General features: G+C 38.1%; 1 protein-coding gene across 9 annotated transcripts in view; it reads right to left on the bottom strand.

The window, feature by feature from the left end:
- The window catches only part of LOC132119453 (liprin-alpha-2-like), an 86038-nt gene that overhangs the window by 29785 nt on the left and 29828 nt on the right, over positions 1–26425 (bottom strand). For all 9 annotated transcript variants that reach the window (XM_059529423.1, XM_059529425.1, XM_059529426.1 and 6 more), the window contains one exon: positions 208–309. In XM_059529423.1, the coding sequence (XP_059385406.1) occupies positions 208–309 (102 nt within the window). The remainder of the gene's footprint in view (positions 1–207; positions 310–26425) is intronic.

Genomic DNA, 26425 nt, shown 5'->3' with positions numbered 1-26425 from the left:
ATTTTTTTAAAATTCTAAAATAATTTATATTTAATTATATTTTTAAAGACCTGACCTAAAAGTTTAAAACATTACATAATAATGACTTATGCTAGTGATAATAATGAAAAGCACCAAACAAAATACTGGGACAAAACACAGCAGTCTGGACTGTACATTCTGTATTGAGATGTCTTTTCAATGTAACACACACAAATATATACTCACCCTGGTATTATTCCTCTCTGCTTTAAGCTCAGATATCTCCTCCTCTTTTTCCAGAAGCTGCTCTCGACACAAATTCAGCTCCTTAGTCAGGGTAGCAAACTCCTGAGAGAAGAGAGAAAAACTGAGATGAATTCATTCTAGGGCTGAAACGATTCCTCGAGTAACTGGAGTAACTCGATTACAATGCATTTTTTTGATCGAGGCAAATTCCTCTGCCTCGAAGTCTCTTTTAATTTATTTTAAATCTCACGTCAGGTTCTTTCGCAATTATTATTTTTTTATGTGACACAACGCATTTATGTCACACACAAAGCGGAAAGAGACACAAGCGATGCGTCCAAAATCGCATACTTGAAGGAGTCAGCAGTGTTTTGATTTGAGGGCGCGGGCAAATGTAAAGAGAACGTCGTGGCGTGTGTCCATTGCAAGATAGAGCTGGCATACCACAACTAGGGCCCTATGATTTCCGTAATGCAGAAAACGCGGAGGGAATCGTGGAATCCAGTCATAGAAACGGATTTTACAGTTTAACGTGGAATGGCACGGAAATTATGGAATTAAATTTAGTTCAATAATAATGAACGTAACTTTATAAAACTGAACGTAACTTTTTCAGAAACTATCAAACATATGCCATTACAAAAGAAAAAAAACACAATGAAAATGAAAAAAATGAACTGTGTAACAAATGTAACAGGCTCTTCAAATATGCTTAATTTTTGTTAATGTTTTACAAAGATTCGCTTTAAGATTTTGACGCGCGAATAATTCGCGCGATGGTTTTATTTTTTGATCAGCTGTTTGTGTAATGAGTGCTTTCACACCGAACGCGAATGTGCTGAGGCGATTTTTTTTTTTTTTTTCCGCTTCGATGTCGATTTTTTTTTTACTTTTGAGGCGACAAAAAGACTTCAGCCAATCACATACAAGGAAACAAAGGTGACGTCACAGCAAAAATGACGGATCTTCTGATTATTTGTTTGTGTGTTCTATGGGCTGATGTTTTTAAGAGGACAGCTCACCTTAAGCAGACTGCCAGACGCTGCTCCGGATCAATTGGTTCCCTGAAGTTTGTGGTTTGTCTCGTCAGATGCAGTGCCACTATCTGAAGGAGCTCCTCGAATTGTCCCACAGACATCCGAAAGTAAGTGCGGAACCGGACATGATAAAGTTTTAGCTCCTGTACAAGATTGGCATACTCCCCTTCAGACTCTCTGTTCTTTAGGACTAGGTGCACCCAAAACCTTCTTTTCTGTCTTTTAAAGAAAATGAAAAGCTCGTCTTCACTGGATGATGATGTTGAAGTGTCCATTTTCTCAACTGTCGGCGCGAAAGTTTTGGAATGTTGAAGCTCTCTGAACGTCACAGACATCGCAAATTCGCGTCGCGGCTGATGTGAATGGTTTTGACGCGAACTATTCGCACACGAACTATTCGCTTTTTCGTTTCGCTTTTTCGTTACGCATCCGGTGTGAAAGGGCCTTTAGTTAGTTTTTCATTTTGACCATAGACTGTATAAAAACATGGACGTAGTGTCCGTGACGTCACCCGTAGTCTCCTGAAGTGTGTTTTTGAAGCCTAAAGTGTGTAAAGCGGGCCGTCGCCATCTTGGCAGCACGTCACCGCGCGACTCTGCCGGACAATCAAAAATGGGCAAAAAGGCGGGAGCTAGTTGCTGAAGCCACAACCACCTAGCACGACGGCAGTGTCAGCAGCGGCAATCCACCTGTCACTCAAGTGGCTACGCCCTTAATTATGCAGAACTTTAAGTCTTAATATAATTTAAACGGATGAGTTATAAAAAAATTCACCCCCCTCACAGTTGTCATGAAGGGCAAAATTAGCTATTTAGACCAAAATCATTTTTTGAACCAGGCTGTAAACATGTTTTTTCCTGCTGTAAAGTTGGGCATTTTAACATTGGGAGTCTATGGAACTGACTCCCTTTTGCAGCCAGCCTCAAGCGGCCAGTCGATGAATTGCAGTTTTAGTCACTTCCTTATTGGCCTCACGAGAGAGAGCGGGAGGTTGGCGCTCGGTTTTGACACAAACTTCTCGTGGGGGCGGGGTTAACAGTGATCTACTCTGATTGGATAGTGAGCTTTTGATGGACAGGTGCTCTCTGACCGGGAAGTACAGACGTCACTCAGTGGCGCCAGAGAGTGGCGCGCATATTGGAAAGCTACTTTTTTAAGGTTTAATCACACAACATATCTACCATGTTTTATTTTTAATAGTAAATCCTCTTTGTTTACCAAAAAGTTAAGTTTGCTTAATTATCAATAATTAAAAGATAAATTAAATTAATGTTTTATGTGTTTAATGTTTAATGTGCATCGCAGAAAATGCTTTATTTAAAACCCCAACTGAATGGCACTTAAATGCACTTAATTAACCTGTCAACTTTATTGTCATTGTTCACAGTACAAGTACAGACAGAGAAACAATGGGTAATAATTAAATGTTTATTTTTGATGTATGCATTGCATTCTATGCATTTAAAAAGTAAAAAAAAAATTTTCTAAAAAAGGAAACTTAGTTGTTCATTTTAAGAGACCCAGGAGTCTTATTTACTCTTGCATAATTAACATTGCACTTTAATTAAGCAAAAACACATTTTATCCGATTACTCGATTAATCGATGGAATTTTTGGTAGAATACTCGATTACTAAAATATTTGATAGCTACAGCCCTAATTCATTCATTTGAAATAAATGCACACTAACATGGCACTGTTACGGCGAACTAATACACAACACCCCTAATGTGGTTTGACCTGTTTGTTGTTTTTTATTCAGAACGATTCTTCCAGTACAATACGGATCTACTCCGAATGATAATAACTCATTCACAGATCTCGTTTTTGCATTTTCTTTCAAACAATCACATATAATACTGTATGTTACTTACTGATCTATCTTTACAGTCTCCCTTAAATGGCCCAAGGGACAACAAGAATGAATAGTCATGGCCCATAGAGCTCCAGAGGTAGTAACGCTTCAAAATCCTGATCAGACAATTTTTTGCCTTTTGTTGATCAGGGCCACTTAAACACAAGAGCACACAGATGGATGGCACTCATTTTTAGATTCAGATATGTCTCAGTCAGCCAGCACAAACACCAAATCACCAGTCACTTTGTAAGAAAACAGAACACATTATTTCGTTACTTATAAATATTACTCATGTTTTTTTATTCACATATAAGTGGTCACATGTAAATACACTGATGGTTGTGACATTATAGCCAAAATATTAGAATGAAACATTTCTGTGTAATGGTGCACATTCACCATTGCGCTGCTGAATTTCACTTATGAAAATCCAGTCATTTCAAAAGAAATTTACATGATTGGGGATTCTAAAACACCCAAGATTTCTTTCCAAGAATTCACTTTGATCACACCTTTGACCTACGTCAAATTATTTCGTTTCAAAAGTGCAAGAGAAAAGTTGTGCTTTATAAATATATATAATAATTAAATAATTAATAATTAAATATTATATATATATAAATAATTATAAATATATATAATATTTAAAGGGAAGTCGTGGCCTAATGGTTAGAGAGCCGGACTCCCAATGGAAAGGTTGTGAGTTCGAGTCCCGGGCCGGCAGGAATTGTGGGTGGGGGGAGTGCATGTAGAGTTCTCTCTCCACCTTCAATACCACGACTTAGGTGCCCTTGAGCAAGGCATCGAACCCCCAACTGCTCCCCGGGCGCCGCAGCATAAATGGCTGCCCACTGCTCCGGGTGTGTGCTCACAGTGTGTGTGTGTGTTCACTGCTCTGTGTGTGTGTGCACTTCGGATGGGTTAAATGCAGAGCACAAATTCTGAGTATGGGTCACCATACTTGGCTGAATGTCACTTCACACTCACACTCACACTCACACTATATGTCTTAAAAGAGACAACACACAGCCTTTAACAGGATAGTTCACCCATAACTGTAAATTCTGTCAGAATTTACTTTCAAATCTTTTTCTTTCTTCTGCTGCTTATGCTGGTAACTAAAAAAGTTGACGGTAGCCATTGACTTCCATAGCATTTTTGAAACAACTTCCTATCCTTGTAAGTTGTAACTAGCCTGAGACTTCACTTGCGAATCAATGAGATGAAGCTATAACAGCAAATGAGCCACTTTATGCAATACATCCCACTAACATTAACACTGCTCATTTCTCGAGCAGCATGAAGGAAGACACACTCTGAATTTCAGCTTTCTGCCTCTCAGTCCCACCGGCATCCGGGCTGCAATCTTGCGTGGCTCAATTGCTTCATTCTCTGAAGTGCCCTGGCTAGGCCTCTGGCATTAATCCCATTTAACCCAGCTGTTCATTGCAGTCTTTTGGGAAACTTTCAGGGCACTGTTGAAGCATGTCAACACCCCTCCTATTTCAGCATACATGCATTCATACGCTCTTTAATTCAAGTGGACAAAATACTAGGGGGCTGAAAAAAAGAGCCACATGGATTTTCTGTAGATGGGGAAATTATGAGAAGAACTGTCGTTTATGCTGTGGCAACAGGGGGATATTAAATTATTTTGCAATGGTGGAGCATTAACAATCCTAGGATGGATGCGGATGGGTTTAAATCTTAAAATGTCTTAAATAAAATAACCTCAGCTTTCAAAATAAATCACATGGATTTACCACCCAGGACCACATGATCACAAACGCTTTCTTAAAGAGATCGTTTTGCCATTATTTACAAGCTGTTCCAAAGAAGATATTTTGAGTTTCTCAATTTTCTAAAAACAAAATCTCGTTTTTTAATCACTGGAAGTCAGTGGTGTCCAGTGGTGTTGTTTTGGACCCCACTCACTTTCATTATGTGGACAAAAACTGTTGAAACATTCCAAACACCTTCTTTTGTGTTCCACAGAAAAAAAGAAAGAAATTCATACAGGTATTGAGAATGATTATATAATGACAAAACGTCATTTTTGGGAGAACTGTGCCTTTTTGAGCATTACATCTTCCATCTGGAGGCCTCTCTTGTCATAATGACTCTTGATTCTTGCTAATGAAGAGATGACTACACTGACAGTGAGTTATATATATATATATATATATAAGTATTCAGGTTATTGGGTCAACTATGATTTCCATGCTAAATGAAAACTTTTGAGGTCACACATTGTGTTAGTGTGCAGTTTTTTGAATAACACTGCTTGCGTTCAGTTGTTTTTTTTCTCACAGAAGTTGATGAATAGTCAGAAAGCAAGTTCAAATCCACCAGCAGACGTTGGATCTTCCCGCCAATCATTACAAGAATCTAAAATGCAATTGAAAACATGTATTTGGGGTTTGTCATCAGTGATTGCTGTTTCAGTGCTGAATTCAAAGGTAAAATGTATCTCCCAACTATAGAAGTAATACAAGAGGATTTTCCGTGCTGATGTTTTGCATTTGAAACCAAGGATTATATTTGTATTGTGATTTATAAGCATGAAAAGCTGAAATCCCTCCAAGTATCTGACTTACTTTATCATCTAGAACTTGGGGTACTGCTTAAATGTGGTAGCAATAAGCTTTTCAGCTCACCCCAACAACTATCAATGCAAGAAATTAGTCTCTTTGCAAAACACACACACAGACACAAATACACAAAGAGGCACAAACAGATATGAAATCAGATTGTGCATTTGATTCATGGTACTTCCAAATGTCATTCTTAACTTGTTACATATATGATATCTGGTCATAAACACCTGAATCGGATTCTCATATTAAATATTTTCATGCTGTGTAAATGTGGGATGTGACAACCAATAAATGGTCAGTAATAAAATTCTGCACTTATTTTGCCTAATAAAAAATGTTTAAACCAGTCATTTGAAATGACACAAGTTAATTTAGGTATCACAATATTATACTATACAGTATGAAAAGTATATATTAATATTATTTTCATATTTGCTAAAGATTACATTTAATGTTATAATTAAATTACTACTGCTTTTAAAGATTAACTTTAGGTGCATGTTAAATGATGGCAAGGTAATCTCAGAGTAAAAATAGGGGCAATAAGCATGCTTAATGAAATGCCCAATATTAGTTTATAACCATTATAGTCCTAATATTCTGTGCTTCCCTTATATATATATATATATATATATATATATATATATATATATATATATATATGTGTGTGTGTGTGTGTGTGCATCCTAAACAGCATACATTACATACACTACAATGGTGCCTTCAAACACTATTGGTGTTAAAACATAATATTTGCAACAGCTGTGATAACTATATGCCATTTACAAGCACAGAACTATGAAAACTTTCCAGGTGAATGCTATATGAAAAGCAAATCAGTCATACTGAGACATAATTCACATGCAGGCTGTGCCTCTGGAAACACTACCTTCATTTATGCTCCACCTTCCACTGTCTGTCTTTGTGTTTAACAACCATTTTATCAGCAGAGAAAATTTTATCACCAGCATAATCACCATTTTACTGAAAAGAAAGGAAGGCATGACTGGAAAGGAACACTACTAATTTTACACGTCCTTTTTTATGCACATCTATCATGTAAAAATAGTGAGAATATAGTTGTTAGCGGATGAGGGGTGAGCTCTGTTCTGTATCTTTTTGTCTCATGAGAACACTTTTGATTCCTATTAGTTCTTAAAATACTGGATACAAACTATAAAACTCTTATTTTTCTGTTATTTCCATTGGTTTTGAGGGCTTCCTGCATAATTTAAAACATTTTCTAGGGCAAAAAAAAAAAAAAATGCTTTCAAATCAAGACGATGTTTTGCACTGCAGCTAAACTCACTTTTAGGGTTTCTCAATGACAAAACGTCCTGCAAAATGTGATGTACTGATAAAAGAAAGAAAAATCCAATGTCGGACAGCAGCGTGTGACCTTGTGAGACGGCTGTCAGCAGGTGAGCATGTTGAGCTCAGACATCTCCAGGGATTTCTCTATGTTTGGTTGGTAAAAGCCTTGGGATTTAGTAATGGAAGGAATACTGCCAAATACAGCAGCGATTCTGAGCACAGGATTAAGTCATACTGCAGTCTGCACCAACAGACGACACTCACATAAACATATCATAGAAACTATTCAATATGCCACAAATGGTTTCCATAGTATACTATAGATTTAACAGCATATTTAGAAACTGTTGTATGATTTGACACCTGATATGCTTTAGTTAAAAGTGATTTTGTGCTTCTTAAACAACTCATATGAAACTTCTTTTTTTCTAATAGAACAGTTGTAGGTTAATGTAATCTCAACATTGCTGCCACAATGTATATTTACTTACTGTATATCTCATAAAATATACTTTGTCTTGGCCCCTGATATAACTGTTTTCTCATCTGAGTGACATTTTAAACATTTGTTAGAACTGCTATTTATTTAATTAGGGGTAAAACATTTTGAATAAAAAATTATGATAAAAAACAAATAAAACTGTTACTATAAATTTCAGAGTAGATACATGTAGATAACAAGTTGAAAAGAAATAAAAATAAAATAAACATTTCAAACCAAATAAAGTACACTGAGCTATGACTGAACTTCTAGTGAACATATTTTGTAATGTTCACAACGGCCGTTCTCTGTTGTTGACTGAGACAGATCAGTCAAGCCTTCCCCAATGAGCACATTTACACACACACAACAAAAAGCTAATCTCAAAAATCAGCTCATTAAAAAACTTTTTTTTTCTTGCATAGAAATGAGTTAACCAACAATGCAAGAAAAACTTGTTTACATGAGTCTGTGCTCCAGTCTTGATGTCACAATCAATTGTGTGCATAAGTAATAAGTTTTCATACATCATTCATTACTGTCTTTTCTACAATCAAAAAAATGTGGTGTTGGCTTAACCATAACCAGTTTAAGATGCAAATGTAAATGCACTCGATGGAATAAAAAAAGAAGAAGAAATGTAATATAATTTACATTAATAAATGTAAAAACAGGACTTGTGAATCAAGAACGTCAGACTACATAACATAAATAAATTAAATGTCAACATATGAGGTGTTTTGGTGATTGAAGGCTCAAGTCTTTAATATCACAAAGAATTTTTTCAAGCATGATGCTAATTTTTTCCTATTAAATGCTTTTATATAAATTCAGTTTAGACAGCCACCCACAGGTCAACTGACCAGCACAAAACTGCTGTAACTTCATGAACTTACATTAGTTATGAGCGTAAACAATGTTTCAATGTTTCTACTTCTACTAAACTTATAAGCAGTATAATTAGAAATGTTTAGGCTGTGCCGTCTTTCCAATCCAATCTCATAGGAGAACTGAACTATTTTGAGAGGTGGCAATTTCACATGAATCTATACAATGTGAATCATGCAAACGTACAAATGTATGATTTTTATTTTAAAAAGCATGAAAGTCCTTCTCATCTAACCGTCACTGGGGTGTAAGCAGAAAAGACATTAAAACATACAACTGAGATTGTACAAATTCATATGAATTAGCCACCAAATAGCTATATTTAATAGCTATAGCTAAATTTACACAGAGAAATGAATCCAACATCTAACAGTAATCTAACTGAATAAGTCAATACGTCTGGAGATGGGAGGGAAATTAGAGCTATAAGAATTAATTAACCACCTCAAGCTATTAGTGAGATGGCTATCTATCACTTTAAATAACTGAACATCTTGACAGTCCATCTCCAGTGGGCATTGCAGAGTACAAAAAGCAGACTGGATCTGTTGGCTTGATGTTGATGGGTTAGTAAGGCCTGATGTTAAATTATTTCATACCACAGCTGCTCTCTTTGGCTCATCTTCCCCTTGGCCCAGTGCAAAGAAGGAATTTTGGAAAATATACAAAACCTTATGCTCAATTAGCTGCTAATGGATTGATTCCTCTAAAACACAGCATCTCCTGTGGGATCAGAATGGATTAGGGCCATGCGCTTCCAGGGCTGGATTCAGTCAGGCAGAGCGCAGAGAAAGGCATGATAGTTTAGGACAGCAGTGTCCTAAACACCAACAGGATGCCTGTGGGCAGTGGAACAGGTGAGGCAGAGGCGAGGGGTTAGACTTTTAGAATGGCATTTACTGAGCTCATCTTAGTTCCAATGCATTCTGAATAACTCTGCTGTGGGTCAGTACTTGTATGGCATAAATTTCAAATGATCAAGACGCTCTAAAAAATATTAGTCAGATAATGACATCCTGCAGATTCACAGCTCATTTCCTAAAGGGATTATATACTCAGCCTTTATAAAATCTACCAATAAGGTTTATATAAAACTTAATAAAAATGACCAGTTTTTGTCACTTTGCTCATTTTTGGACAGAACACGCTGAAAGTAAACTCATGCCATGCGAGAGTATAGGCAGAGCAGTTAACATTCAATCGACTGCGGACAGCATAGATGGTTTCATTGACAAACTGATGTGAAAATTACACCAATCACTCATCACTGCAGTATTTAAAGTAAAATATGCACAGAAAATGTCACTTTCCTCCCTGATTGGCCATAACCCTGACCTGATGCAAAGACTTCTGTCCAGGTCAGGGTCAGAGAAAAGTTCTAAATCATTTGCAACAGGAACAGGTTACTATAGTGAAATAAACTAAAACCAAAACCATGTGGGATACATATATCTGAAATAAAAGAAATGTTCACTAAAATAAGCTAAAATATAAAAAAGTTTAACTTATTTTATTGAATTAATAAAAAAAACTATATATATATATATATATATATATATATATATATATACAGTACAGACCAAAAGTTTGGACACACCTTCTCATTCAAAGAGTTTTCTTTATTTTCATGACTATGAAAATTGTAGAGTCACACTGAAGGCATCAAGGGCTATTTGACCAAGAAGGAGAGAGATGGGGTGCTGCGCCAGATGACCTGGCCTCCACAGTCACAGAAGGCAAAAGGGCCAACAAGTGCTAAGCATCTCTCAGGGGACTCCTTCAAGACTGTTGGAAGACCATTTCAGGTGACTACCTCTTGAAGCTCATCAAGAGAATGCCAAGAGTGTGCAAAGCAGTAATCAAAGCAAAACGTGACTACTTTGAAGAACCTAGAATATGACATATTTTCAGTTGTTTCACACTTTTTTGTTATGTATATAATTCCATATATAATTCCACATGTGTTAATTCATAGTTTTGATGCCTTCAGTGTGAATCTACAATTTTCATAGCCATGAAAATAAAGAAAACTCTTTGAATGAGAAGGTGTGTCCAAACCTTTGGTCTGTACTATAACACATACATATATTATTATTTTTAAGTGTCTTTTTAAGTGTTAAAGACATTTAATTCTCAATGTCACACCTACAACTCATGTAAATAAAGTGCATGATTAACATGTCTTAAATGTGCATGGACCATTACACCACATCTCTAACTTGCCTGCAGAAATTCTAATTTATAATATCAAATGTAAGCCTCTTGTCTCACATTTGAATGCAGATTTATGGATGAAGTATCAGATAACACTGAGAATCCTAGAGCTGATCTAGGATCAGATTTTGTTCCATCACTACTGATCTGGATACATGCTAAAGAGACTCAGCTGATCAGAAAACAGGATGCATATGTGAATAGAAATGAGTGTTTTCAACACCTCCACTTCCGTCTGAGGTGTGATATCAGTACCATGGTAACGGTGGCTTGAACTCATCTGCTGTTACCAGCCCTGCCAATGAAGCAGAGAGCAACAGCTCCCTGAACTTTCTGTGGCAGCCTGTGCCACTAAACTATGCCCTAACATATACAACTGGGCTTAGAGTCTCAGCAGATGCCACAATTCATCAATGAACTGTCTAAAGAGACCATTATCACATAAATATCAATTACAACAGGCTCTTCTGAATATTTTATTCTGATTGGTCATTGGTATTCTATAGTACTATCCAAGGGAACCAGTTTCCTACACAGCTGTGCTAGTGTGATGTGTCTCATGCACTCTGTCTCTTTCTTATCACATTCTTTCTTTCTTTCTTTCTTTCTTTCTTTCTTTCTGCAAGGACAGAAAGGGGGGTTAATAAGGACAACATACACTCCGATAACAATACAGATAATATCATCTCAGTTACATATGTAACCCTCGTTCCTTGAAGGAAGGAAAGGAGACGTCATGTCAGTAATGACCAACGAATTTGGATCTCTCTTAGAGAGAACAATCCACTTCGAGTGTAACTAAATGAGCCAATGCACATTGGCATGCGATGATTGCATCCAGCTGTCGCTGATCACATCGTGAGCATAAAAAGGCAGCAGGTGCAATGCACACTAGGTTTTTGCTGAGGAGCCGAGCCAGTAACCCGGATGCTCAGCGGTGGTACAGCAGCTGTGGCGACGGGACATGACATACTTAACCGAGATATTCCCTTTCAGTCTGTCACTCTCGACCTCTCGTTGGCAATGACTGATGAATTGAGATTCCTACCAAAACCCATGGATGCTGCCCCTTCCAGTGTCCTATGTGAGCCTCCTGTGCCCCTTTTTCGGTGTAGGCTGGGGCTCGCAACAAGAACGCCAGTCACTGTTGTTGTAGCATTACCCCCTCAGTGAGATTGGATAACACTGGGAAAACCTTCCCGTTCCACTTGGAACAGGAACGTTGCGGAAGCCCCATCCTTCCCGAAGTAGGTTTTAAAAGCACTTACACATATGAACAAACATTTAGGTGCATATGGAAGATTAGAGGTGATTGTAACTCTCTTTGAAAATGGCAGAAAGTATGCCGGGGAAACATAGGCTTTGAGGTTATACTGGGACTTTACACATATAGGATCCACTTATGTCTTTACATATGGAACCCAGCCCTCAACTGGTTCTCCCGGGTTCATCAAGTGAGGGTGTGGCACCAGACGTTCTGCCACATCTGGCTGCTAAGGAGATAGAAGAGCTCGACAGTGTCTAAAGTACGGACTCTCTGGAGCAGTTTAGCAAGCCAACACTCAGTGCTTCTACCCGTTTGAGGTGAGAACACAGGAGGATGCCGGATCCACACAAAAGTTATAGAATCTAGCAAACGTGTAGGGTTTGCTCAGCCCAAACCTCTACAAATATCAGTGAGGTGGCACAAGCCGGCGCCCAGAATGAGGCAACACTTCTAGAAGAGTGCGCTCACACCCTGAACAGGCAGGGCAAACCCTGTGCCTGATAAACCAGGGTGATGGCATCTACCATCCAGTGGGCCATCCTCTGCTAGGAAACGGTCTCCGTAACAGACAAAGAGCTAATCTGAGGTCCTGAAACTTTGCGCCCAGTCTACGTACCATCTTAAGGCTTGGATGGGATAAAGCAAAGGTAGGGCTGGGTCTGCGTCCTCCGGGGGTAGCGCTTGGAGGCTCACCAACTGATCCCTAAAGGGAGTAGTGTGAACCTAGGGCACACAGCCAGGCCAGGCTTTAGGATTACCTGGGAGTCAGCAGGCCCAAACTCTAGGCATGAATCGTTGACCAAAAATGCGTGCAGGTCCCCTGCCCTCTTCATGGAAGCCAGTGCAAGCAGGAGCAGTGTTTTCATTGACAGAAACTACAGCTCAACTGACTCAAATTGGCCCTGCTGTAGTGCTTTGAACACTAGAGACAGGTCCCAAGAGGGTATATATGGTGTCTGGGTAGGATTTAACCTTTTTGCCCCCCTAAGGAACCTGATGACCAGGTCATGCTTACCTTCCGACTTCCCTTCCACGAGGTCGTGATTGGCAGCAATTGCAGTGACATAGACTTTAAGGGTGGAAGGACAGCACAAACCTGATCGGGCATCGGGCATCTCCGGGGGTCTTCTTGGCGAAAAGAACACCACTCAATGAACAGGTTCCATGTCGATGCGGAAGCATGTCTCGTAGATGGTGCTCATGCCGAATTTGATCATGTCGATTACCTCTTGGGGTAGGTCACTTAGAACCTGCACGTTCTGTCCATAGACCAGAACAGCTTCCGCATTTGACACATATCAGAAGTGAGAGAAAAATGTATATTACATTTGAAATATGGATATTGCATGCAATGACTTTATTAACCCCTGGAGCTGTGTTGAGCACGTTTTATTATGAATGCGCATGCTTTATTTGAAGACTTGTGGACTGTTCAACTGCAACACCCACTGACTGACAATAATAGAGCTTGAAATAGCCAGGAACATTTTTAATATAACTCTGACTGTATTCGTCTGAAAGAAGAAAATCATATACACATAGGATGGTTCGAGGGTGAGTAAAACACAGTCTAATTTTCATTTTTAAGTGAACCAACACTTTAATAACAATATATATTGAGAGACAATGTAATGTGCAAATGAATTTCAAAGCATGCTCAGTTGCAAAACGAAAATTTGAAAATTTAATGCAAAAGAAACAAATTATTATTATTATTTTTGTTGTTGTTGTTGAAAAAGCTTTTTAAAAAGTTTACCCAATTTAATTATAATTATTATTATTATTATTATTATTATTTAATCTGACCATCCTGTTGGGTTTATTTTGCTGACTACATCACCCCTCACACAACATTACATTACACTGAAGTCAATGCATCATAAATGTTTAGAACCATCCAGTTCAGTTATTCATTCCTTTACAGATCTGCCAAAAAAATTAATAATAAAATAAAATAATAAATAATAAAAAATCAGAATTAAGTGTTGGTCTGTAAAATGTCAGAAGAGGCAGGCACCCGATAACTGAAAAAGGTTTTGGCACAGGGCCTCAAGAATGAATCAGTCTTACACAAATTTAATTAGGAGCAAAGGCAACAAAAGCTAAGTTGACAAAGTGCCAGGATGCACATTTACTGAAGTGTATCACAGACACAGGGACACGGCTCAATGGGACCAGTTCTGATCCTACAGCCCAAAGCAGAGATTACAGAGACAGAGACTCTGTATTGACAGAGAGAGAAAGAGAGGATAAGAACAGAAAACCACACAGACAAAGAGGCCACATTTACACCGTCAAACAACTCTGATACAATTCTGATAGTTTCATCTAAATCTGGCATAGATCAGATCTTGTCTGTTTGAATCCTAATTCAAATGTGACATAATTAGAATACTTAATATTAAAATATTTCAAGATTTTTCAAGATTTTCAAGAATAAATGAACACTTTCATTCAGAAAGAATGCAATAAATTGATGAAAGCTGATAGTAAAGAAATATTACTTTTCCTCTTTTACATTTACATTTTTAAATAAATGCTGTTCTTTTGAACTTTCTATTAATAAAAAATCCTATTAAAAATGTATCTTGGTTTCCAGAAAAATATTAAAAGCAGTTCTGTTTTTAACATTGATAATACTAAGAAATGTATCTCGAGCAGCAAATCAGCATATTAGAATGAATTCTGAAGGATCATATGATACTGAAGACTGGAATAATTTTGCTGAAATTCAGCTTTGTCACCCACAGGAATACATTACTTTCTATAATTCCTTAAAAATGTTATTAAAATTTTTACATTTTACAATATTAAATAAATGTAGCTTGGTGAGCAAAGAGATTCCTCCAGTAAAATTGTTTCAATGGAAGTGTCTAAAGTTTAAAATAGTTAAAATGTGAAAAAAAAGAATATAACTAAATAAGCAAAATAAAAATAAAACATTTGGCAAATAAAAATACTTTCATGGTTTTTATCCCAGTGTGTGCAGAAATTTTAGTTTCAGCCAAAAATTTGGGTATCACTACTTAAGACTTAAACAGATTGGATAAATTTGGACATGTGTCAAAATTTGGATCTGTGCTGTGAAAATGTAGCAAGTGAGATACAGTAAGACAAAGAAACAAATACAGAGAGAAAAGCAGAGAAGGAGAAACAAACAGTTCACAGAAAGAAGGACAGATTTCTCATCAGACCGAATCGGTCAGTCACACTCTAGTGGAGGCAGATGCCTTGAAGGTGCTGACAGATGTCGTTCTCACCGGTGAACTCCAGTAACGTCCAGCACAGTCATTAGGGTCACAGAGAACAAGACGAAACTCATCTACTTGCATTCAGCAGGAATATAAACTCTGCATTCTAGATACAGCTGGCTTGCCTGAGTGAATTATGGGTAAAGATACACCAAGACTTAAACTGAGCCCAACACTGAAAGCGAATCTGTCAGGTGATGTGACACAACATGACCAAGGGAACCGTCACATCCACACCATCAGCTCATCCAGAATTGTCTGGAGTTTGGCTCTTTCATGCATCACAGACGTACTGTTTCTGACAAGCTTTAAAGTGCCTTTGGTGAGATATAGAGAGAATATCCGTCATCAGATACAGTGGAGAATACAAAAGACAGTGTCATTAACTCCTGACTGAACCAAAGACAGTTCTCCACAGTCCCCAACAACTTTTACATCAGCTTACCTCCTCTATCGCTTCTGTTGTTCTCTTCTTCAACCCAAAATAGCTTCAGTCATGTACTCCTCATTATTAAACAACAAAATAAATGTTTCTGTCTCAAGAAAGGTGGCTTGGATTCCCTCCAAATCTCTCTCTCTCTCTCTCTCTCTCTTCTCGAGAAAAAACTCAAAAGGTTAACTGCGGTAAGTGTGGTTTCAGAATGCATCTCAACACAGGACACTGTGTCTCTATGTACAGAGAAAAGTGCAGCATGGAGGTTCACATTCATCGCTAGACATCAACGACATTTGTGGCATGGCCAATTAGAGCCAGAGCGTAATGCAAAACTACCTTTAATTGTAAAAAAATCTAAGCACAACCATGTTTGTGGGATTTTAAATTTGGCTATTAAATGTCATCAAGTTTTGCTAGAAAAGATAATAAAATGAACATTTTACTTAAAATTATGCCAAAAAAATAACATCAGTTACATTAAAAATAATGCATACAAAACATTTCAGTATAACAGCAAGTTTTACGTTGTAAGCTTTGGCTTTATGTAAATGAAATTGTGTCCATTGCCGCTGACATGATACTCATTAGTGTGCATCTTGTTTTAGCTGTGTATGACACATAATGCAACACCAGTGCTTTGTTAAGGCTGGCTACAGAAGGTTACAGATACAAAAACGAAAATACCAAATGTCAATTGCCTTGCAAGCACTGTACCAAGCCTACACACAAAGTCAACATCACATGCAGACAGTTATCATTAAGAAGCATAGCACCAAAGACAACAGCTTGTCTTTAAAGGCAGAGTTCACCAAAAAATTAAAATTCTGTCATTAATTACTCACTCTCATGATGTTCCAAAGCTGTAAGATCTTCATTCATCTTCGTAACATAAATTAAGATATTTTTGATGAAATCGAGAGCTTTGTGTCTGCATAGACTGCAACAGAACTACCACATTCAAGGCCCAGAAAGGTAGTAAGGAAACCGATAAAATGATCTTTGTCACAACAGTGGTTCAAACTTAATTTTATGAAGCTACAAGAATACTTTTTGTGTGCAAAGAAAACAAAAATAACAACTTTTTTCATCAATTTCTTCTCTTCCAGACAGTCTCCAGCACCATTCAAAAAAGTACCAAAACACATTTGTGTGTATTCCTCTGCTTATAAACAAGGAGCTGCACATTCGTGTTATATGTCAGAACGCCGAATGGCAGCAGGCCTTGAACAAGGTAGTTCCGTTGCTGCCTATGCAGGGTCAGAAAGCTCTTGGATTTCATAAAAAAAAAATCTTAATTTGTGTTCCGAAGATAAACGGGTTTGGAATGACATGAGGGTGAGTAATTTATGACAGAATGTTCATTTTTGGGTGAACTATCCCTTTCATTAGTAATAACACAGATGCTGGATGTTGAAAGATGCTACTGAACTGGGCCTAAATGTGAATCTGGCACTGTGATAATAACAGTTTGGAACAGCGTGTACAGATATTCAAAAGGGCACTTATATATACAGTATGTGTATGTGTGTGTTTGTATATAAAAGTTAATGTATATTATTTAATATTTTTATTTCTCTCTATATATATTTATTTTCTTAAAATAGAGGAGAATATAGAGGAGATAATTAAAAACAAAAAATATTTTATTTATTGCTGCAGTGATGGTTTGTGTGTTCAGGCAGCAACTAATCAGCAATAAATCATGTACAATTGCGAAATTTTCTTACTCCGTATTCTTTGCTCAGTAGAAACATCTAAGCATCCTTAATTAAAATAAATTTACATGAAAAAGAAAGCGACATAATATATTAAGACTTTCAGGAAAATATAGCTTAAGTTTATGTTTCTTTTAAGCATAAACCATAAAACAATTTAGTGGACAGTTAATTTGCCAACTGGGTATGAAAAACAAACCAGTTTAATGAAAGAAGAAATATGAGAAGAGATTCTTCCCTCACACATACCACTGGAAATAAGCAACACGCACATATACGCACACACACACACACACACACACACACACACACACACACACACACACACACACACACACACACACACACACACACACACACTTTGCTGTTTTAATACACCACTTAGAATGGCCTGTTTCCCTGCTTTGAGTTAATTTAATACTCCCTAAACCTGCAATGTAAGCAATTGAAATAGCCACTTAGTCTGCTTTTCCTCTTGTGAATTCTTTTCGGAATGACTCCGTGCAAGAACTCCCATGTAGGAAAAAGGTTTAAACGAGGAACACCTCGGACAGCTAACACACCGCTCGGAAACACCTTGCGCATGTTTAAGCAGCCAGCCAATGGGTCACTGCCCCTCACCTACCTGATACATGTATGTGCTTAAGTAGATCCCATTGTGTAGTTGGGTCTTCGGAGAGGTGAGGTTCATCTCGCAATAACCATATCAGAACCTGGTTTGGATCTGCGAACCCCCGCAGCTAAGAGAGAAGGGGAGGGTCGAAAAAAAACATAGAGAGAGACAGAGAGAGAAGAGATATCTCCCTATGTCTCTAAATCCCTGATGGATGGATGACAGTAAGCTAGAGAATAAATTAAAGTCTTTGATGCCGGCTCTGCTTAGCAGACAGCGGCGCACAACTCTGCGGACTGAGACCCACATGGAAACGAGAGAGAGACTGAGAGAGAGAGAGAGACATGGAGAGGGATGAGTAAATAGGAGTAGGAGAGGGAGTGAAGCAGGAAGAAAGGATGCTATACAGTGCAAACAGAGAGGGAAATAGAGCGAGGGACTGGATAAAGACAGAGATGTGTCAGAAGAGAGAGGGGAACAGAGAATGAGGACAGGAGGGACACCAACACAGAGTTTTGACAGAGCATTTACTGGCACATGAGGTTACATGGAGACAGAAAGAGTTCAAAACAGGGCCTCCTTTCATTGACATCCCAACCTTGTAATGGCTTCATCAAAACACTCTGATACTCTGTCCAGCATTGGTCTCAAATGACATGGTTTTATTTGGGACATCCATTTATGTCATGCAGCCTTCATTAAGAGTTCACATAATGTCCACAAAGTATGAGCTCTAGAAACAAGAGACAGAGGCTTAGGTTTAAAATAAGACTAAACATGTCAGTTTATAATGAGCAACTTTCCATGGTCTAACACAATGTACAAATTGCTCTCACACAGACATTTAAGGGCAGGTGAATCAGACATGGATGACACCACAATAATAGATCAGGGAGCGATAGAATAATGACTCAATCAAATCTGACCCGGGTCCTGTCCTGAAGCCATTCCCCCTCTATCTCCCTCTGTTTTCATGCCAAAATCTCCACTGGGTAACGTAATAAAGGGGAAAAAAGTGCGCCCAAACTCTCAGAAGGTGTCAAGCACATGAAGCAGTAGTTCTATAGCAAGATATACACTTGCACTAATACACAAGCCAACAATAAAATGCAACTTGTTGCCAAACAAAAACAGGCTGCTATAAAGGGATTAGCATCATATTCTTCTGTTTCTGGGTTAGACATACAGACACTGTTCAGCTCACAACACACAGCTCAAAGGCTTTTTTGAGTAAAAGTGACAGTAAAATGGTCCTCCCAGAAGCCTTACCAAGAAAAAGTTTTCAAGACACAGAGAAAAAATAAATAAATAAAAATGTCCCACGGCACAGAGAAGATGGGAATGGATACTGAAACAGAGCTCACTCTGTAGAAAATAAGTCCTTTATCTTTATCTGTGTGTGTGTGACTATTTTTTCTACAGTTTTCATATCTCTGTCATGTCTCAAACCACAAGATTCCACCCAACAGATATATAACTACTGGAATTTCACATTTTGTGTAGTTGTTACTACACAAAATTAATAGGAACAGTCAGGATGTTTAAGGAAAAATAGGAGAAGATCCTCTTGTTCAGACTCATGTGTGCTGAAAGGCTAAACTGATCTGGGAAATCTGTGTTTGGTTAAAGAGAAGATGAAGAGTGACAGACGTCTGCTGGGACCGTGTTGAAGACATAAGAGACGTGTTGAGGAGGAGACTGGATGAGGAGGAAGAAGAACAGGAAGTGTAATGGCAAAACAAAACACGCAATGGGATGCTCAAGCACTGGATATCACAGGCGGCTGTTAAAGGTTGGAATAAAGGAAAGCACAAAGATTCTAATGATGGCAGTACATGAACGAGCACTTAAGCTTGAAGCAAAGAAAAATGGAGAAAAGCCAAAGTAGTTTCAGTGGAGAAAGGGCTATCACAGCCCAGCCTCCATAGATCCCAGTCAAAACAAAGGAGATCCACATTCAGAAAAGATAAATCCCTGTACCAACCAGGATCCATCTCTGAATAATTAAAACTCTCAGACCACAGTTAAGGGACATTGCTTCACCAGATTATAAACCCAGACATTTTTTCCCCAATTGTTCAAAAAAGATCACAGAACTAACTACCAATCTTCTATCCACTGAATGTTCTGGCTGGTTGAGTCAGTTCAAACATGCTACACTTTAATGCATTTGTCAAGGAAACAGTAACAAGTCCATGCCAAGTAAGAATTTGGTTCTGAGAAGAGGAGATTACAGGAGAGCAGCGCTACAGTCATTATTAAAAACCACACAATGAACTTAGCAAGCTAAATGAGCAGCTATATCCAGAACTTCTTACAGGAGCTCTAGAAAGTCACTGAAGAAATAATTGAGCTTGAATAAGGACACTTAACCACAGATTCTAAGCAGAGGCTTTAGGGAAGCATCTTATCTAATAAGATGTAGAAAAAGAATGCTTGGGCTGGACGCCAGACTGGGCCAATGTTGGAGGGCTCTGGCACTCAGAGTACAGTAATGTATCAGTAAAACAGATTGCTGTCATTGGACACTCAAAGGTAATGGGTGAGAGGAGAATATCACCATGACCTCACTTTAAAAAACAGTGAAGTAAAAGTTCAAACACAAAAATGAAAATCACCCCTCAGTTTTTGCCTGTCCCCTACAGCCACTGCTGAAGACTTGCTCCATCATTTTTAATGAGACTGGGCCCCCTTGTGACTAGGAGGTGTAAGCGCTGACCTAGAGGAGGACAGTTTCTGACTGCACTTCCCATGATGCTCGAAAACAGACTTTCTTCAGTAAGAGTTATGTGCCTTTCAGGTCCAATGTTTATTGGTGATTTGAGGCCTTTATATTTATATGCTTCCCCCCAAGCTTTTTGATGTGATGTGAGCTTTAGCTGCATTAAGACTGGTGAGAATCCCATCATTCCTTCTGTCTCATCATCATAAGGTGAAGAAAGAGACATTTCTGATAAGACAACAGGGTTTCCCACAAGGCACCGTGATCTCAGCAGCTCTAGCAAAACACTTTTGCTCATCTATTCCCACCCTTTCTCATCTCTTTTACCCCTCACCACATATCTTTCTTTCCTGTGGCTTTTCTTAAAGCACCTCTCCAGATAATCTCCTCATGCTGGACTCAGTGACTGAATGACCGGGGAGCCATTTTACAGCTCAGCACTGTTCTCGAGGAACTTATTGTACATGCACATGTATGTTAACGACCAGTTGCTGGTGTCAGCACAAAAAGTAAAACTCAGCCACATATAAAACTCACAGACAAACAGCAACTGCATCCACACCCTGAGGTGGTTCTGGTAAGGTAAATCACCTCCAAAAAAACCACTTATCCCTGGGATTATAAGAACTGCTCAATCTCTGCTCCATCTTCTTCTGTGAATCACGTCTGTCAGTAAAGATGCTGGTTATCCTGATGCTGAGTTACAGCTCCAATCCATCATTGCAAAAATGGCATAAGCAAACCATTAATCATGTGTAGACTGTAGTGCTAAGAACATGATGTGAGTGAGTGATTTTATTTTAGCGGGAGAAGTTTATTGGGTGTCCATGATGTTATTAAAGTTTTAGACTTTACAATAAAGATTTAATAGATATCAGTATTAGATTTATAAAATAGAATTATAAATTATATTTTTGAATTTTAAAATAGAATAGATTTGCCTACCACTTACACAAATATGCCCATGTTCTCATGCAGATATATAACACATAAACACATTTACACACAATGAACTACATAACTCAAAACGACTCAGACCCATCCAAGCAAATGGCATATTCACTCCTATCCAGTTGTCACATGCAGTTATCACAAGAGTTGGTTCAACCATCTCTTTGCTGTCATGCCATCATCTGCATCTCCTTCTGTGCACATTCTCTCATTCTTTGACTGTCATATACCTACCCAGCATTTTCCACACATCTTTTCCACATGCATCCAGTGTCATCTGTTAAAAAAAGCCTTTCATGTTCATGGCCAAGCTAATAAAGATCTCAAGGATGTGTGAATGTGTGTTTTCCTTTCCTTCTCTGAAAGTTTTTGTGCATTACCAATGCCAAATAGTAAAATGTCCTTATTCAAAGCTTCAATAATTGAAAAGCCAGCAACAATGCTGGAGAAGCTATCAGTGGACAAGATTCCACCACAAAGAAAACCCTGTATTTCAAGAGCTTGTCCACATCAATGACAATCTCTGAGTGCAGGAATGCATGTGAGATGCCCATTTACGCTTTTTGAGGTCTGTTATGTTTAATATTTTCCCCATTGAAAGGATCACATGAAATTTGCACCCAAAGAACTCCACAGATTTTCACAGATTAAAAAAAAAATGTATAAAATTGTACACGTTCTCCATCTCTTGTTTGTTTCAATTACTCCAGTTTTCTGATCCTTCAGAAATCATTCCAAATAGTGGTCGACCGATACATTGGCAACAAGGCTGATATATTGGCCAATATTTGTCATAAATTGTCATTAGACGATAAGTTTTTCTGTTTGGCCAATGTGTTTGAGACAGGACTTTTATTTTGACAGTGCCGATAAAGGCACCGGTGAGCACACAGCACTCACATTCTACCTCTTCATTGTTTACCGTTACCGAGTTTAACAGTTCTGTCTAATACAAATATAATTCTGTCTTATAATCAGTATTATAACAATTGCTTTTATATGACTAGTAATAGAAAGGCAAACACTATAATACGTTCTCGTCTGCTGTCAGCACACCGTCAGAGTCCAGATTTACTGGAAATGCACGAGCAACAAACTTTAAACTTGTGATTTCAAACTATGCTGCATTTTATACATTTGCCCACTGTCATATTTATGAGATTTTCACTCTGTGCTGTATGTAAAATGAGTGTTACCTTGGCTTTATTTTAAAAAATATATGATTCTCAACGCACACAAACTTCCCAGATTACTGAGTGCTCTGTTGGTAAGTGTTTACTTCCTTTATATATACCCTGGATGACAAAACTGGTCTTAAGTGTACATTTTTTGAAATTGAAATTTATATATCACCTCAAAAGCTGATTCAATAAGCTTTACATTGATGTATGGTTTATTAGGATAGGACAATATCTGAAAAAAAAACAGTATCAGTTGACTACTAATTCTAATATGCTGCTTTGGTGCTCAAGAACATTTTTTTTTTATATATATATATCTTTCATTTATATAGAATTTTAACATTGGCAATTTATTGGTAACTGGCTAAAACATTAAAATATTACATATTCAAATATGAATTAAAACTCAAATCCTATCAGAGTCAAACAGAATCTAAATATCCCGTTTTACAATTCTGTATGTTTTCCTTCAAAATGTGCACAGACTCAATGTGGATCTGCCTGGTGATAATTGTTTCCACTGAAACAGCTTTTCATGTGTCACTCCAAAGGACATTTTATTACCCAGACGCTTAATTTCATTAAGAAAGTCAGATTTTAAAATCACTGAATGCTCTCTTCAATGTAATCTTTGAGTGCTATTAGTGAATAGTATCTGCTGTGTAATCTGATACAGGACATGATCTGATACCTGCATCACATTTATCAAGAGGAGGGGGGAACAGGAGGAAGAGTGAGAGAGAGGAAGCTCACGTCAGTGAGAGTGGTTAAAGACTGACACATTGCAAAGAGTTTGTGGGTATGTGGAGTGAGCATAAGCGGACTGATGCCTTTATATTGACGTGTTTATGGAAGTGAATGCTGGGAGATAAAGAAGACTAGAGGTCAAGGCCACAGCTACTCGCATCCTCCCAGGGGCACCACTAGAACGTGCATGTGTTTGTGTGAAAGTCTATTCTGCGATGAAACCTTACACCCTTGTGGTGGACGATGGGATTTGAATGGAGAGAAAGGAGAAGGTCATGTGGCAGGAAGCTAGGGTGGCGCCGCGGCCTTACCCTTGACCTTTCTCCTGTCTGCATATCACACTCCTGCAAATTAATATTATATGGATGCTAACATTGTCATCTTACTGTAAACATTCTTGTGTGTCAAGTCATTCTAATTTCAAGTGACCTTTGCATGATTTACTTTGAATTTTGCTGCATGACCACTATCAATCACACTTGCCCTCTTTATAATAATTGGAAGGCTTAAAGTTAGCATGCAACGGAAATCGCAATTGTCTATTCTTCCATATAATGGCGTATATCTGAGTGGCCTCTCAAATGAGAAAAATAAAAAAGGTAGGGCGGGTCTTGATATTGTCCATTGTGAATTGATTGGATAGTTGTTGATATTGGATCGAATGGTTGCTAATTTCTGCAATCTTATGTGAGTGACAGGTTGTTGTTGAATTAATGAATTGCAAAGTCATCAGATATGTCGTTGTAGGAGGGAGGGGATATTAATGTTTTTGATAAAGATCACGAGGGCACATGAATTAAAAACAAACAAACAAAAAACATTCATAATAAAAATAAAATAATTTATGGTGACTTTAAATCAACCAGAACAATCTTGTTTAACTCTGTATTGATTTATTTGGATCGGTCCATGGTTCACAATAAGCCTAATTATAAACTGTTGGACTCCGAGCTTGCAGATTATTACAGAATCTGCATTTTTCTGGTTTATTGCCTAGTTCAACTCATAGTAAGTTAGTTGGAAAGGCACAACCTACTAGATCACCTCGCACTGCTATCCAGCTGTATGGATTCTCTTATCACCGCTAAGCCGGTGATGCTTTGCTTCTCATTTCCTTCGTCTGCATTCTCAGAGGCGGTCTTGACATGCCTTCCTGACATGACCTAGGTGACAACTCATCACCTCACAATTATCCTTGACAAGACTAAGCTCCTCTGTCTCCCAGCCACGACCTCCCCCCTCACGCTCTTTCTGTCTTGGTTAAAAGTAATTCAGTCACCACCTCCATAAAACCCCAAGAGACATCCCTAGATGACTGAGTGTCCTTTCTAGCACATAACAGCACTAGTGTGATCCTGCTCATCCTCCGCTCTGCTCTCTGTCCAGGTCCTAGTCATGTCATGACTATACTACCAAACTTCACCATCTTGCCTGCAACACGTCACTCCAAAACTCCATAAACGGTGTCTACACTGGATGCAAGCAGCACGAAACAACATGACAAAAGTCAATAGAGCCTTTTATAATCAGTGATTCATTGGATGCTGAGCAATGCAACAGTAAACTGATGCCCCATTCTATTTATGACACTTGTGCTACTTCTGACATGAACGATAAATGTATTCGCAACAGTAGGTCAAGCTGCTGCGATGAGGTGGTGTAGATATGGTGAATGTATAGCTGTTCAACAAGAAAGTACAAGCAAATGAAAGAACAAGAAAGAAAGAATGAATGAGCGAATGAGAGCCAAATAATAAAGAGTAAAAGAGATAGAATGATCAACAGAGTGACAGACAGAACTAGGATAATGATATAAGATGATAGATAGATAGATAGATAGATAGATAGATAGATAGATAGATAGATAGATAGATAGATAGATAGATAGATAGATAGATAGATAGATAGATAGATAGATAGTTTTGGGTGAACTATCACTTTAAGCATGTGCCTAATGGTAAATGCAGATCATGATGTATGTGTTTGAATTAGGTTCATTTATTTCAGTGACTGTTATGTTCTACTCATTGAGTCATAATTTTTTGCAAGCCATTAGAACACAAAAAGCTGTATCATTTTTCACAGAAATAGCTTCATTAAAACCCATATGATTTTCCTTACGTCAATAAAAAGCGGTTATGTTGATGCCACAGAATATTAATGGCCCTCTCGCTAACTGTAACTTGTGAGGAAAAGAGCTGGGAATAAAATCATTGGCCATAACAGTCTGGCTGTTTCCAGTTTCACAGTGTCCGTCATACCTCAGTCTGCTTGATTTAACAGCATTCACGCTGGACAGCCTTTAGACAACAGCGCTAACCTGCAAGGAGCTTCAGTTCCCCAGCCGGAAGTGGAAAATCACATTTCATAAATAAATCAGATGCGCTCCCCGAGAGGGAGAGAGCTACAGCCGTGCTGCTGAGATCCGCCACGGCCACCCAGAGATATCTGAGACATATGACTTCAGAGCTGTATTTAAAGCACTCTGCAGCTCTCTGTGTGTCTGTCCAATGAGAGGGAAGGAGGCTGGGGGAGGCAGATAGAGTAGTCTGGGTGGGAATCAAGAGATGGGGGAGAGAATATGAGCATAATTAGTTTGTGTGCATGTATTCCTGCTTAATGAAAGCATATGTGAACATGTGAACTTGGGTAAAGTGATCATATAAGCCCTTACACTATTACAGGATGGTTCTGGAGGAAGGCCAAGGGGTGTAGCTGGGACTCTGAGAAGTTCTCTATTCAAGACAGGTGATGAGTTTAAGTGACCTTGAGGGCTGTCTAGTCAAAACACCCTTCATCACAGACGGGACAATATTACAATAAAAAAAAATATGATAAAAGATTTGTGTAGCATTTCCTATATGTAAGGTACAGTTCTGTGTTTATTACAGATGTCCACAAAACTAAAAAAATATAATAATTATTAATACATTTTACTTTGAGATT

The sequence above is a fragment of the Carassius carassius genome, chromosome 38, assembly GCF_963082965.1.
Source record: "Carassius carassius chromosome 38, fCarCar2.1, whole genome shotgun sequence".
In the NCBI taxonomy this organism is placed as follows: Eukaryota; Metazoa; Chordata; class Actinopteri; order Cypriniformes; family Cyprinidae; genus Carassius; species Carassius carassius.
This window is presented reverse-complemented; position numbering and strand designations above follow the sequence as displayed.